Here is a 13,629-nt window from a genome sequence, read left to right as displayed (position 1 = left end):
AGCTGGTCCAAACTTTCGATCGTTTCAATCATCTTTTGAGCAAGATGATAAAGCAAGGTATTGAAAGAAAGGTGATTGAACAAAAGGTCACTTTCAAGAATGGTCTCAGACCTGAATGGATGGCTGTTGTTTCAACTGTCAAAGCTCATGAACAGTTCAAATCATACTCTTTGGCAAAGCTTGTGGGTATTTTAAAATCCCATGAGAATGCCTTGTCAAAGGAAACAAATGTTGTTTCGGGTCTTGGTTCTCTAGCTCTTGTCTCTAAAGGAAAGAGTTCGATAGAAGAAGAAGAAGAATTAGATCTTGCTGATTTTGATCTAACCGGCGAGGAATATGCTATGATGGTGTCAAATCCAAGAAAAATTATCAAGAAGAAATTCCCAAACAACAAAAACCGTAATTGGCAGGGAAGTTATAGCGTCGAAAGGGTCAAGGAGGAACCGAAGCTGGGATCAAAGACCGAAGAGTTGAAGAAGGAGACTAAGACTGGAGGAGACTCAGGTTTTGACTGTCACTATTGTGGAGGTAAAAATCATAGCATAAGTTCTACATGGTCTTGCCTTAAGGCCCAATCATTCATTCTTGGTCCAACACTTGACATTCTCATAGTCCAACATCTCATAATCATCAAGGCCCATACTATGGCCCATTTATGTCCCAATTTTCCAAATTAGGCCTAAACCCTCACATATGGGCCTTACCCTAAGCCCATCTAAAAGTGCTAGTCCATTTGCTTGCTCTTGAATGGTCCATTATTATCCCAATCACCAAGGCCCAAAAGGAAGGCCTAACTCAAAGTCCAAGTGAAGTTAGGGTTTCATATAAAGTGGCGATTAGGGTTAAGTTTCCTACTTAACCCATTAAGGGCTCAACCCACTAAGGACTTAATCCACTAAAGACTTAATCCATTAAGTCCATTATTGCTTAGATTAATTTCTGCCAATGATTATTATTTAATATTCCACTTATTAAATAATTCTCGTGTGTGTCCTGATAAATTCTCAAATATTAGGATTTTCTCAATTAGCCCATTAAGGACTTGATCCGTTAATTCCTTTACTCTACTAGATAAATGGCATGCAATAATTTGGGCTTAATTTGCAATCCAATCCCAATGGCCCACAAGTGGGCCCAATAAGTCTAAGGCCCAATACTCATAATTAGGGTTTTCCACCCAAACATGACCTAATAGGCCCAAAACCAATCTCTAAGCCCATTAGGGTTTGCTAGCGGGGCACCACCCACTACCACCTCGGGTAGTGGTGGTCGATGGCGACTCACGGTGGTGGTTATTATTATTTTTATTATTAACCAAAGCTAATTACAATTATAATGTTTAATCCAAACATAAACATACACACACACACTAACTAACACACACACACACACAGCCACACCATGGTGGTTGGCGGCAGCCACCACCTCATGGTGGTGGTTTTTCTTCATTTTCCGGCCAACAAACCCTCACACGAACAAAATACACATACAAACACGATTCTAATTGCTCATAAGGTCCAGCTATCAACCTGGCAGCTCATAGTGGCGGCAGCTAACGACTATCGACAGGACAAAACGACAACCACCATGGTTGGCGGCCATGGTGGCCATTCTCTACTATCAGCCAGCAAACACACGTCTATACACTCTCACAAATGACAACTTTATTGCAACACGAGATGTAATAGGTAACACCCACCCACCACCTCATCTCGGGGTGGCAGACGCGACTGGAACACTGCAACAAGCGGCGCTTGGGCTATGGTGGCGACGAGGCATGAGCACGAGCGCAACAACCATGGTCGGAGAAGATACGGTGCTTGAGATCGACAGCAGCAGCGCACCACCAAGACAATAATGAGGAAAAAGGATCGAGAGGCTCGCATCCTAACCGCAACCGGCAACAGCGATAGCCGAGATTGTCGTCGGTGGCTAAGAAATCATGAATCGGCGGCACCCACAACGTCCACTCCTCATCCATTCTTCAACTGATGCAGCACCCTAATTCCAGTTTCCATCGGTCTTCGCCATAGCCGATGACAAGAGCCATCTGACGGTTCTAGGTGGTCGGAGTTAGTGCCGACGACTAGAGGTAGATAGGGAAGTGGCGGCTGATGAAATCTCATAGGGTTTAGGGTTTCGGGGAGTGGTGACGGGTTATATACTCGGTTACTTCAAATCTTCCTTTAATATACCATTCCATATCCTCCTTAACTTATTCCTTTCAATCTAAGTCCCAACTTTACCTTTTTAACCCCATCTTCTGAATTTCTTTACAAATAAACTCCGAAATTACCAATTAGCCCCCTTAACCTCTAAATTGTTTTCAAAAGAAGTCACATATTTACCATTTAGTCCCTACCTTCTTAAATACTTACAAAACTAATCTGGAACTTGCACTTTTAACCCCCGACTTCTAAAATTCTTCACAATTTATTCTGGGAACTTTATTTATTAATTTATTTAAATGAACGGTGCGTTACATATTCATTTATGAAATCTGATTTGGTAGAGACTGCCTAGAGGGTTATCCCAAACTATACCCATTATAGTTTATTAGAGTTGATATGGAAAATGTTTTTTAAAAACCTTTCTGAAAGCTATGAAGTTAGATTTCCAAATTAAAAGTTTCCCATATGCTCAACATATTACAAAAAAGGATAAAATATCCGAATACGTTATTAAACATGGAAATCATTAACTGTATTAATAAGTTTAAAACTTAATAAAATACTTTGAGTTTGGCTTGTATTCCCCCTGAAAACTTTAAAAACACGGAAAAATGTAGGGGTATGAACTCACCTTGAGCGAGTGGTTTGATTGAAGGATCGATACAGAAAGCTGGATATTCAAGTGAAACCTTGAACACAATTTGATCCTAAACAACACATAGTGACACACAAATGATTCAAATGAGGATCTTTCACTACTAGATGTGATGGAGAACCACTCTAAGGACTTGGAACTACTTGCACTAAGTGTTAGGACCTTGTAGGATTGCATGAGGGGAGTGTATGGTCACCTTAAAGGTGTGTGCGGCCATGGGTGTGCGGCCATACACTCATGAAAGAGGGTGCCTTTGAAGTGTTTTCAAGGTCCATGCTTGCATCCACGAAGTGTTCTAAGGCTATACTCGATTGTAGTGCAAGTTAAGGGTCCTAGAAGTGGGTTTATGGTCCCAGGGTGTGTGTGTGGTTGCACACGGGAGTGTGCTGTCGCAAGGGTGTGTGCGGCCGTACATAGGTGTGTGCGGTCGTACACCCCACAAGATGGTGTCCAAATTGTCCATTCTAAGGTGCAACAAGGCTAGGGGCATGTCTATCTCGAATATGGAAGTTACACTCTCACTTTGGAGGGTGTTTTAAGGGTATGCGGCCACCTTAAAGGGGGTGTGCGGCCGCACTCACTTCCAAACACGAAGAACATGTCGATTATCTTACACTTAAGGCTTAGATAGAGTGGTCTTTCATGGTTAGCAAGTTAGAGGATGAGTTACTCACGTTTTGAAGCTTTGGAGGGTTCATGGTTGAAGAAACTTGAGAGAATGGTGTAGTGTGTGGCCAAGGAGTGAAATGAATGAAAGGAAAGGGGTCTACCCTTTATATAGGATTGGGTGTGCTACCTAGAAGGGAGTGTGCAGCCAAGAGGTGAGTGTGCGGCCACACACCCATGTGTACGGCCGTACACTCCCCCTAAGGGCCTAGACAATAGGAAAAAACCTACAAGGATGCTAATATATTTGGCTTCGCCCTTTGCATCAGCGAAATTTTGAAGAAAATCTTTCGCTAGATCTGTTGCATAAGAATAAAAATGAACGGGCAATTAGCACTTACAGAGTTGATCTATAGGGATTAGGTTTAGCATATGGAAAGCATACCTTTGTCCCGGCTAAAATCAAGGTCCTTCATTGTGCCGCCGATTTCAGCAATCCAAGCAGACAAATTTTCAGAGGAAACAGTGAGTGAATCAGAGAGCGAGAGGAGGAGGAGGAAGTAGAAGAAGTCGCGGGAAACGGAGATGAGATTTGGCGCCTAAATGGGGATGGAGGCTGGCTTTTTGGCGGGAAAATGAGATTACTGCATCAGTTAGTAGAGTCTCATTTCGGCCCAAAACGGTAAAGCATGAGCCGTCAGCTGGATCAAAAGCCCATTTACATGACTCACTGGGCTTTTACCTTTGTATATTCTTGGGCTCTTGGCAAGTAAACTACAGCCTGCAACAAGTACTCTACTCTTGATTAACAAATTTAGTTATTTTTTATGTTATTAAGAGAGTATAGTCGAGAAAAAAGAACCCTTATTACACTTGCTCCTTTTCCTATTTGAATTCCAGCAATCATACTTTTATTATGATTTTTTTAAGAAAAAAACAACTGAACAAATTAGATTCAAATCCTATAAATTTTTTGTCAATATCAGTGGTCTAGTTGAATAAGCAATTAAAATTCATAAAAGTCTAAATCGTATTAATAAACCTCAACCATTTGCCAAGAGTCCTTTGATCCAATGGTATGAAATGAAACGAGGCTATGTGATTATGAAGGTGTGAGTTCAAGTGTTTTAATTGGTTTCTGAATATATGACCACCAAAACAATTAACTTTTGCCAATGTTTACAACACAAAAAACAAATCAAAAGGAATCTTTCATGATATTTCATTTTGTTCAATGTAGTTAGTTGATAGCAATTTATATTTTAGAAGTAAATCAAATGATTTGATGATGGAAATACATGTTTAGGATTTGGCATCTTATCTTATGTTAAATGATGCAAGTAAATTCACAGAACCTACTACAGAGTACATACACCGTGTGCTTGTATTGTATAAGAGAAAATGAATCAACAAAACACAAGAAATTCCTTGATGAGTCCCTACTAAATAACCGAATACCACATACATAAAAGATTTGCATGTGTGGTGCATTCCAAATAATTTGTTAAAAGGATAATGACATGAAATGCCAACTTAATGGTTGATTTAAGAGAAACAAACAACAATTATTCATCTATCATCACTTGCTCTAGACAAAAGAAAAGGAGACAGTTTCTAATTTTTTGGGTGGTGATAATCTGATTTGAGCCACCAGTCTAAATACAATAATACATGGATGGATATGATCCGAATAAACAGTTTACTTGGTATTTAATTTTTGTATATGAAAACAAGAATCCAGACCCCAACACCATGGATTTGATTGATGCTCTCTTCTCTCAGTCTCTCTATACGTTAAGTATAACACAAGCATACAACAAAACAGATATGCTGCTCTCTCTTCTTTTTTCTTTTTTTTTTAAATCCCTGGATTGGAAATGGATACATTTATGCAATTGGTGGGCCTATCTAGCCAATTTGAGTTGTACAAGTCTGTCTAGGATGGCAGGCTCCAGAGGACTAGGATCAAGACAACGTTCTGCAGCAGCAACAATCACCTGTTTTGTTTAACCCCAACCCCAGCAGGAAAACATCAAAAACAAAAACACATAGATGCAGAGATATTGGTATTTATTTTAGTGGTAAAGTAAGTACCTCATCAAGCAGGAATTCGAGAGCAGCCTCATCTTCAGAATCAGTGGTGTCTTTGAGGGTGGTTCTGAGGTACTGCATGTCCAACTGAATCTGCTGGAACCCACTCCGATTAAATGTCTGAAGCCTAACAAACTCTTGGAAGCTTTTCAGGCAAAGTTTGACGATGCTCATCACAACAGATTCCTGCAATGTTTCATATCAGTGTTGATGAATTGGATATTTTTATCTAGAGTAGTCCCTACCTGTGTGTGTTGGACTTTTGTGAAGATTTCCATTTTTTGTTTAAACAGCTTTGCCAGATGAGTTTCCAGGAGCTGACTCCTAGCCCTGTTGGTGTTTGAACGGTTAGTATTAGTATTAGTAGTAGTATTCGTATTAGTATTGCTGCGTGAAGAGCTTGTGCTTCCATTGCTCTCCGTGCGTGCATGTTTACGCACAGCCCCTCCTCCTTCACCTAATATCTGCTTCACTTCTCTTCCTACTGCCCCCAACTGCCACACCCACACCACATTATTAAATACATACTTAATCTTATTATTATTATTATTATTATTATATGCTCAACATACCTCTTGAAGAAACATATCCACAAACATATGAACTTCTCTTGGTTCTTTATGCTGTCAGCATGTTTGCCACAAAGATAAATCAATTCATGCATCATGCATATTCATATTCATATTAGAACAGCAGAGCAAGATGTGAAATGGGACAAACCTTGACCCAATTCGGTGTTGTCAGCCTCTTCTTCAAAAGAAGAGAAATCCTTTGGGTTCTCATATTTACATACTGTATGTAAAGGAAACCTCAATCAATTTACTCAACTCAACAATACACAACATGTGTGTCATAAAGAAATAAATAAATACAAGAAACATACACGCTGCAAGAACCTTTCTCCGGCTGCTCTAAAGGTGTGACGCACTTCAGCAGGATCAAAAGCATAACCACCACCTGACAATGACAATGACGACCCAATTTCCTGAAAAGTAACATGTACAAGTCATGAAAATGAAAATAAATATAAAAGATAGAAAGATAGAAAGAGAAAAGCAGGCGTTGCCTCGGTAACTCTTGAGATGGCTTCTCTTTCAATGAAAACAGATAGCTGGGATATCACAAGTACAACCCCTGCAGGGACCTTGTCACCTTGTAACCTCTCCTGCTGCTCTTGTTGTTGTTGTTGTACAACATTAACATTGACATTTTGTCCAGAGAGCAACAGTAACTCATCATTAAGTCGTCTAAAGAAGCTCTGAAACCCTTCATGTATCCAACCAATCATCATCTCTCTTAGCTTCAATATCAATCCCAACTCTTCATCAAGAACAACACGGAAATCCTACACTCACATCCGTTGTACAATATCAACTAATTAATAATACACATGTATCATGTATGTATGTTGATTTACCAATAAGAGTTTTGTAGTGCCTTGAATCAAAGTATTTTTGGTGGCCTCAAGGGCAGCTCCCAAAGGATACTCCTTCTCTTTGCCTGTGCCATCTTCCTTTTGAATTTGCAGGAGAGTGTCTAGCAGTTCAAATCAGAAGAAAACCAACCAAAGGATTACACTTTTATCCTTTGTTCATATTCAAAATTTCTTTCTATACATATCCATATGCATGTCTTGTTTACAGAGACAGAGACAGACTAACCAGATATTTCATGAAGAAGATGGGTAAAAGCACTAGCAACATACTCACTCACAGCAACACAAGCAGCCTGAACCCATCAACAACATTTTTAATAGTCAACTAAACAAAATATAAACATAACTAACTCATTACTCATAGATAGTAATGATGACCTCGAAACCAAAATCTTGTACACCAGCCTCTGGTAAGACTTCATCCATCAGGAGGACATCAGTCCATATAAACCCTGTAAGTAACACATTTTATTCATCTCACATTCTCTATTAACTCTGTATTTGTCCATAAACAATAATAATACATACGAAGTCGGTAGGATAATTTTTCTGGAGATATCCGTTGCTGTATTTGTTGTCTGGCAGCTTCAAAGTGCCTGATAAACCAACCAAACACCAATTAGGTATCATCAACACAACAAGATGCAGATGCATATTATTATTATTATTACTATTACCTTGTGGTTAAATGTTGCATGAGTTTGACAAGTTGCTGCTCTGAATCAGGGAAAATGACATGATATGCGTGAACAGCTTCCACAAATTCACGAGTGGGAACCTATTCAATCAACAAATTGGGCAGCTCATGATCAACTTGCAACTGAAAACAGTTATGTATTTGTAATTACCTCGGGAACACAAGGAATGGAATCAGATTCACTTCCTTCATTGGTAGATTCACGAGAACCCATGCCTGTTATCTCTTTAGAGAGATCAAGTTCCCCAAGGAACTGCTCTAGATTTTCAAGAAGCTTGGATTTCAAATTTTCAACCTGCCAACATGCATACCTTACCTAGTCAATCATATACTTTCTCCGTGCATTTCATTAAAATACTTGGAAATTGATCGTTTACATCATCTTTCTACAGCTTCAAAATATGTTTCAAATCCTCCAAAAAGTAATTTAGTATCCTTTCTTTTTTTTAATTTTAATCTTTTAGTAACAGGAATATATCAAACTTTCACATAACCATACTCTGTGAAATCATATATTTATTCCTCTTTGGCTTTTTGTTTTTAAGATTCCATATGTACTCAAACATGTGTTACCAACACAAGGAACAGGCACTACTAGAGGTCTAAAGTAAATCAAAGTGACAATCATTTTGACTATGGAACTAATAGTAACTATACATAACAGCTGAAAAGAGCACATGAAATGCAAAATTCAAGCTGTTTTGCTTTCCATGTTTCCATGTGTGTAGGCTAATGATTGGATGCATGTATGCACATCACGAGTTGTGTATCCTTTCTTCAATTCAATGTAGAAGATAATATTCACCAAGTCCACAAAATAAATACTGCAGGACAAAGCTCTTGAATTGAATTGAATTTGTCGCTAAAATCAGAGTTACAAACCGGAAAATCTAACTGCTTAAGAAGCATTACAGCCTCTGCTCTTGCTTGTATTGATTCAGATTCAGAAGAAACCTTATCCTGAAAGACAAGATGCACATTATTCTTGATAATAAAATAATATACAACATATATTCCAAAGGGCTATATATAAGGATCTGAATAAATCTCAGAAATAAATTAACAATGAATGTACCTGAAGCTTGTTAACGATAACTGACATTACTTCTTCAGATGCTTTCTTACAATCCTGGAATGAGGAGTCCCCATATGCCTGGTGAAAGTTCAACATACAGAGCAAAAAGATAAATGAATTGCATTGCATGGGTTCATAATGATCTGACAGAAGAAACGAAAGTTGATAAAATGACCTTAAATATTGGCATGGCTCCAGTGTAGAACCTCACTGCATCACCATATGCTTCAGATTTGATGCATTTTCCAAGCGTGGTAGGAAGATCGTATATAAACTGCTCAACAAAGGTAATGAGTAGATATTATATATTATATGTTTGGCAAAAGCAAAACAATCAGTAGAAGTGTAAAGGTCATTTTGGTACCTGAACTTTGCGCAATAGATTACGGGTGCGGTGTAATTTCTCTATATGCTCTCTCTTTTCAAAAAGTGAAGTGTTGACCCCATCACTTCGTGACTGCACTGACATTATCTACCAAAAAAAAAAGTAATAAGTAGTGGTATTATTCATATAACTTTCTACGTTTTTCTTGCTCACAGGGTCAACAATGTGAATGTGTTCCCAAAATACCTTCTCAAGAAGTTGCTCCATATTTACTTCCATACCAACAATATTATTCTTCATTCTGCCACAAAAAAATAAAAGTTATTAATATACATATCCAACACCAATCAATGTTACTGGGCAAAGAACCAATAAAGCAGATTTGGTAACTGAGAGATAGTGTCTGTCTAACCTTTTAATTGTATCTGTAGCACTGATAAACTTGTTATAATTTTCATACACTAACATTTGCAAGTCAGTGTCAAGATTCTTGATTTCAGCAGCCATTTCCACATGTCTCTGAAGGAGGCCTTCCAGATTTGACTTTTGTACCTGATACGTAAGGGAAAGAAGCATCAAAAGGCGCTCAAAGCTGACAATGTAGCCATGGATTTAAGTCGTTACTCCTTATCACTCTTCATTATTCAAACTGCCTTAGACTTGGATAAACTTTAATTCATATAAACCTCTTATATGGAGGCCTGGTAAATGTTTGGAAGTACAAAATTAACCACTTGGGACATAAAAGATCACATTGGTGGTGCACGGTTTATATTCATCTTTTTAAAAGGTTATACATTTATAGTCCTTTCTTGCTACATATATATATATATATATATATATATATATATATATATCAAAATATATTTGATATCTTAAAGAAAATTAATAGGATGGATTGGGAGTCTCATAAGACCACAAGAAACCCGTCACTTTCGAAACCCTAATCTTCAGCAAAATATGTTGAATATCATATTATTAATAGATAATTGTTGTAAAGTGTTATTGATTTTTTTGTTAACGAAAGCCAGTCTTTGCCACCCAAAATTCCTTGTTGATAAATTAAGAAGAAAAAATCCCCTAAACAAAACTCTCGACCAAAATCTCAAAGGGGAAAAACATAGGCCGATGGAGAAATCCAGATTTCTAAATCTGGAATAAGGTAATGTGGAACCTTCATTGTAAGTCTTGAATAGCATAGTGATATGTACATACATTTGATACCCGTAGAGAGAAACAGTTTACCTCTGACATGAAATGGGCTCAACTAAATTGTAATATAACCCAGATTTTGATACAACATTAAGAGATAAAAGAAGAGAGGGAGAAGTTTTTATTTAATCAAATATTTAAGATGAGATGAGAGGGCGTACAAGAAGGTTCATGTACTGATCGGCATCGAAGGAGGTGGTGTTGATAGTGTCGAGAGTGGCGAATCTTGATGTGGTGTTGGTGGGAGCAGAAGTCTGAGAAGCATCCTGTGAATAGAAACTCGACAGCAGATCTCGAGTTCTCTTTACCTTATCATCCTCTACTGCCATTTTTCTCTTTCTTTCTAGTCCCTCTTCACCTGTACGGAAATTTGTACAATCGGTCGGTGGTGGTCTTAGGTTTCAAAATTGATTCGGTTACAATAAATAATTAAAGGAATTGAATAAGTAATCAGAACAAGAAGGGGCAATTCATGAAAGCTCGTGAAACCAGTAGAGAAAAACAACGGAAAAAGAGTGGAGAATTCGGATCCGGTGCATCAATATAGCATACGTCATGAATAAGTAGGACTCATCTAACCAATTGATTCCGGTTCAAACCTCAGATAATTAAAACAAAGTAAACAGGGCAAAATCAAATCAAAATGAATATAAGAAGATAACGATGAAAACGAGAGAGAAAAACATACCTGGGGAAGAAACGACGGAAGGTGGGCGAGCCAAAAGATGGGCCAAAGAAGGTTTGCAAAATCGCAGGTTCCGAGAAATTTCTGTATTATTTTAATTGCAAAGCCAGATTTGCACTCCATCTTTTCTATAATTAAAACCTTCCGGATTTAATAATTTCAAAAACAACCCCTACATTATTAACACTATTTTATTCACTTATAGTTATATAGATAAGTTAGGTGTACATAAAAACAGAATAGATCTTGTACCTCAATGAACGCTGGATTAAGTCCTAGATTCTTGCTCTTCACCTTCTCTTTTGGTCTTTCCTTCCTTCTCTTCTTCAAACTTCAAGGAACAAGCACAAGAACACTTCAAATCACAAGGAAAGGGTTAGGGTTCGGTATATAGTGCTCTGAGGGTAAAGGAGGCCAACTTGGGGGGCATAAAGGGGGTTTAAATAAGGTGCAGACCCCTGAAATTATGATTTTTTCCAGACTGATGGACTCGCTGAGTCCAGAATATGGACTCGCCGAGTCACCAACTTAAACGTGCTCAAAATCCCGTCCCTACTCGGCGAGTCTAGCCTACGACTCGCCGATTCCAATGCTAAAACGGTAAAATACTCAGATAAATCATACATACCAGGAACCAGGTGCTACATTAGTTGTATGATAATAAAAGGAAGACAAAATTTTATAATTGGTACTTATGGTTTATAAAATATCATATTTTGAAGGGTTTTTTGAAAAACGTTACGATTTGTAAAATTTTATGAATTGTCTTTTTGATATTAAAACTAACTTTCCAGGTTGTTAGATTTTTATAAAATAATTATTTTATCCTTGTACCAAACTTGTAATATACAACAAACCTTAAGGACCACTTGTGTAATTTTATAAATTTGACATGCTACTATTATTTTCAAAATCCATATATAAGAATAGAATACATACCTTTTGTTGTTATATAGTAATAACAACTAGTTCCTTGAATTTCCTTAGCTCTTGAAAGCAAGTACCACAAGTGTAGTGCCTCTAATGGCTCACAAACACACTAGGTGAAAGGATGAATATGGGAGAGAGGAGAGAAGGGTATCTTGCCCTAGATTTCGTCCCTTTTAGGGTTTCCCAAGGCTTGGACGAAATCTTAGTGCCTTAGGGTGCTATTTATACTTAAGGCTAACTAGGGTTTCAAGGTGTAAATCCTAATCCCTTAGCTTAGGGCCTAAGCAAGTCCATGGACTCCTTTCCTTAAGCCCTTGGACGAAAACTCCTAGATCCTTCTAGAATTTTCGTTCAAGCCTTAATAAAGGTGATCCAATGGCCCAAAGCCTAAACTATTGAATAATTACAAAATAGCCCCTGCAATTTCAGTCAGTTCCTTTAATCCCAAAATTAATTTCTAATTAAATACTAATTAATAATATGATTCCAAATTAATATATTATTCATATAATATATTAACAAATCATATTTATACCCTAATTTATTATTCTTAACAATAAACCAGCCTCTCTCCTCAACAATCATCCTGTCTAGTCACCAGTGTGAAGGCAACCCAAAAGGACCATGCACAATCGGGTCAAGTACATACCAAAATAGTTATGGACTTAGACACTAATCCAACAATATGTATGTGATATGATTGTATGGTATGTGGTACGATGGGGGAACTCACTAAGCTTCGTGCTTACAGTTTTCAGTTTTGGTTTCAGGTACCTCTTCAGCGAAGGGGAAGGAGCTGGCGCAGTAGCGACACATCATACACACACACTTTGGTTTTCCGCATTATGAGATGTTCTGGGATTGTACTCTGACATTATTATTATTTTCATGTTTTGGGTTTTCAGACACGAGATATGTTTTATGAAATGATATGATCGGATGATGTTTTACTACAAATGTTTTACAAACTACTTAATTTAAATGAAATTTTTGGGCGTGAAAATTGGGTCGTTACAAGTTGGTATCAGAGCCCTGGTTTGAGGGATTCAGACACACCCTCGGGGGTGTCTGAACTCAAATAGAGGGATTAAAAGATTTTGAAAAAAAAATCTTTTCTAAAAGTTAAGTAAAGAGTTTCAAGAAAGAACGAAGTGTGTGATGTGCGCGGCCGGCCGAGCTCAAGTAAGTATTCCCCAAAGTACCCATACAAGTTTATGTTACGTTTATCAATTTCAGTAGAACAGCATGCTAGAATATGACTAAGGATCTAGGAGTGATGCCTTATGTGCCTGCTTTATATGCTTCAGCTTATGAGAGTTGCATGCTAGATTTGAGTAGACAACAGTAGGATAGCTTGTTTAGGTTATGCCTGATAGTATGAACTTAGCATTGTATGCTAGTGCAGTTCCTGTTATGAGGATAAAGTTGCTTGACATTGTTCCTTTTGTCCGAATGTTGTTTGCTTTGTGCTTTATGGGCTTTGAGTGATGAGAGTTAGTTGTTAGGTGAATACGTTTAAGTCACATGTGATCAGGGTTGAATAATCTCAGAGTGATGGATTTGACCCTATTGCGTAGCTCTTGTTTGAGTCCTAACCGTTGTAGGTGTTGGATTAGTGTCTAAGTCCATAACTATTTTGGTATGTACTTGACCCGATGGTGCATGGTCCTTTTGGGTTGCCTTCACCAAAGCAACTTGATAGGATTAATTATGATTTATTAATATATTATGAGAATAATATATTAAA

General features: G+C 37.8%; 1 protein-coding gene across 2 annotated transcripts; it reads right to left on the bottom strand.

The window, feature by feature from the left end:
- Positions 1–4,879: 4,879 nt before the first annotated feature.
- Positions 4,880–11,079, bottom strand: LOC145086481 (Vps51/Vps67 family (components of vesicular transport) protein). 2 transcript variants are annotated; one of them, XM_079024245.1, is made up of 21 exons: positions 10,956–11,079; positions 10,429–10,625; positions 9,468–9,607; positions 9,302–9,356; positions 9,095–9,202; positions 8,906–9,004; positions 8,731–8,808; positions 8,538–8,615; positions 7,807–7,950; positions 7,636–7,736; positions 7,487–7,554; positions 7,337–7,410; positions 7,185–7,251; positions 6,941–7,059; positions 6,590–6,868; positions 6,407–6,508; positions 6,244–6,315; positions 6,096–6,146; positions 5,769–6,017; positions 5,527–5,709; positions 4,880–5,429 (listed from the first exon to the last, which is right to left on the bottom strand). In XM_079024245.1, the coding sequence occupies exons 2-21, from the start codon at positions 10,594–10,596 to the stop codon at positions 5,337–5,339; spliced, it is 2,328 nt and encodes a 775-aa protein (XP_078880371.1). In that variant the 5' UTR covers positions 10,597–10,625; positions 10,956–11,079; the 3' UTR covers positions 4,880–5,336. The 2 variants fall into 2 exon arrangements, with proteins under 2 accessions (XP_078880371.1, XP_078880378.1); XM_079024252.1 differs by lacking the exon at positions 10,956–11,079 and having other exon boundaries at positions 10,429–10,938.
- Positions 11,080–13,629: the final 2,550 nt, after the last annotated feature.

Source organism: Lactuca serriola, chromosome 1 (genome assembly GCF_051521515.1).
Source record: "Lactuca serriola cultivar US96UC23 chromosome 1, Lser_US96UC23_V15, whole genome shotgun sequence".
Classification (NCBI taxonomy): Eukaryota; Viridiplantae; Streptophyta; class Magnoliopsida; order Asterales; family Asteraceae; genus Lactuca; species Lactuca serriola.
Note: the sequence above shows the minus strand (reverse complement) of the source record. Positions and strands in the feature narration are given on the sequence as shown.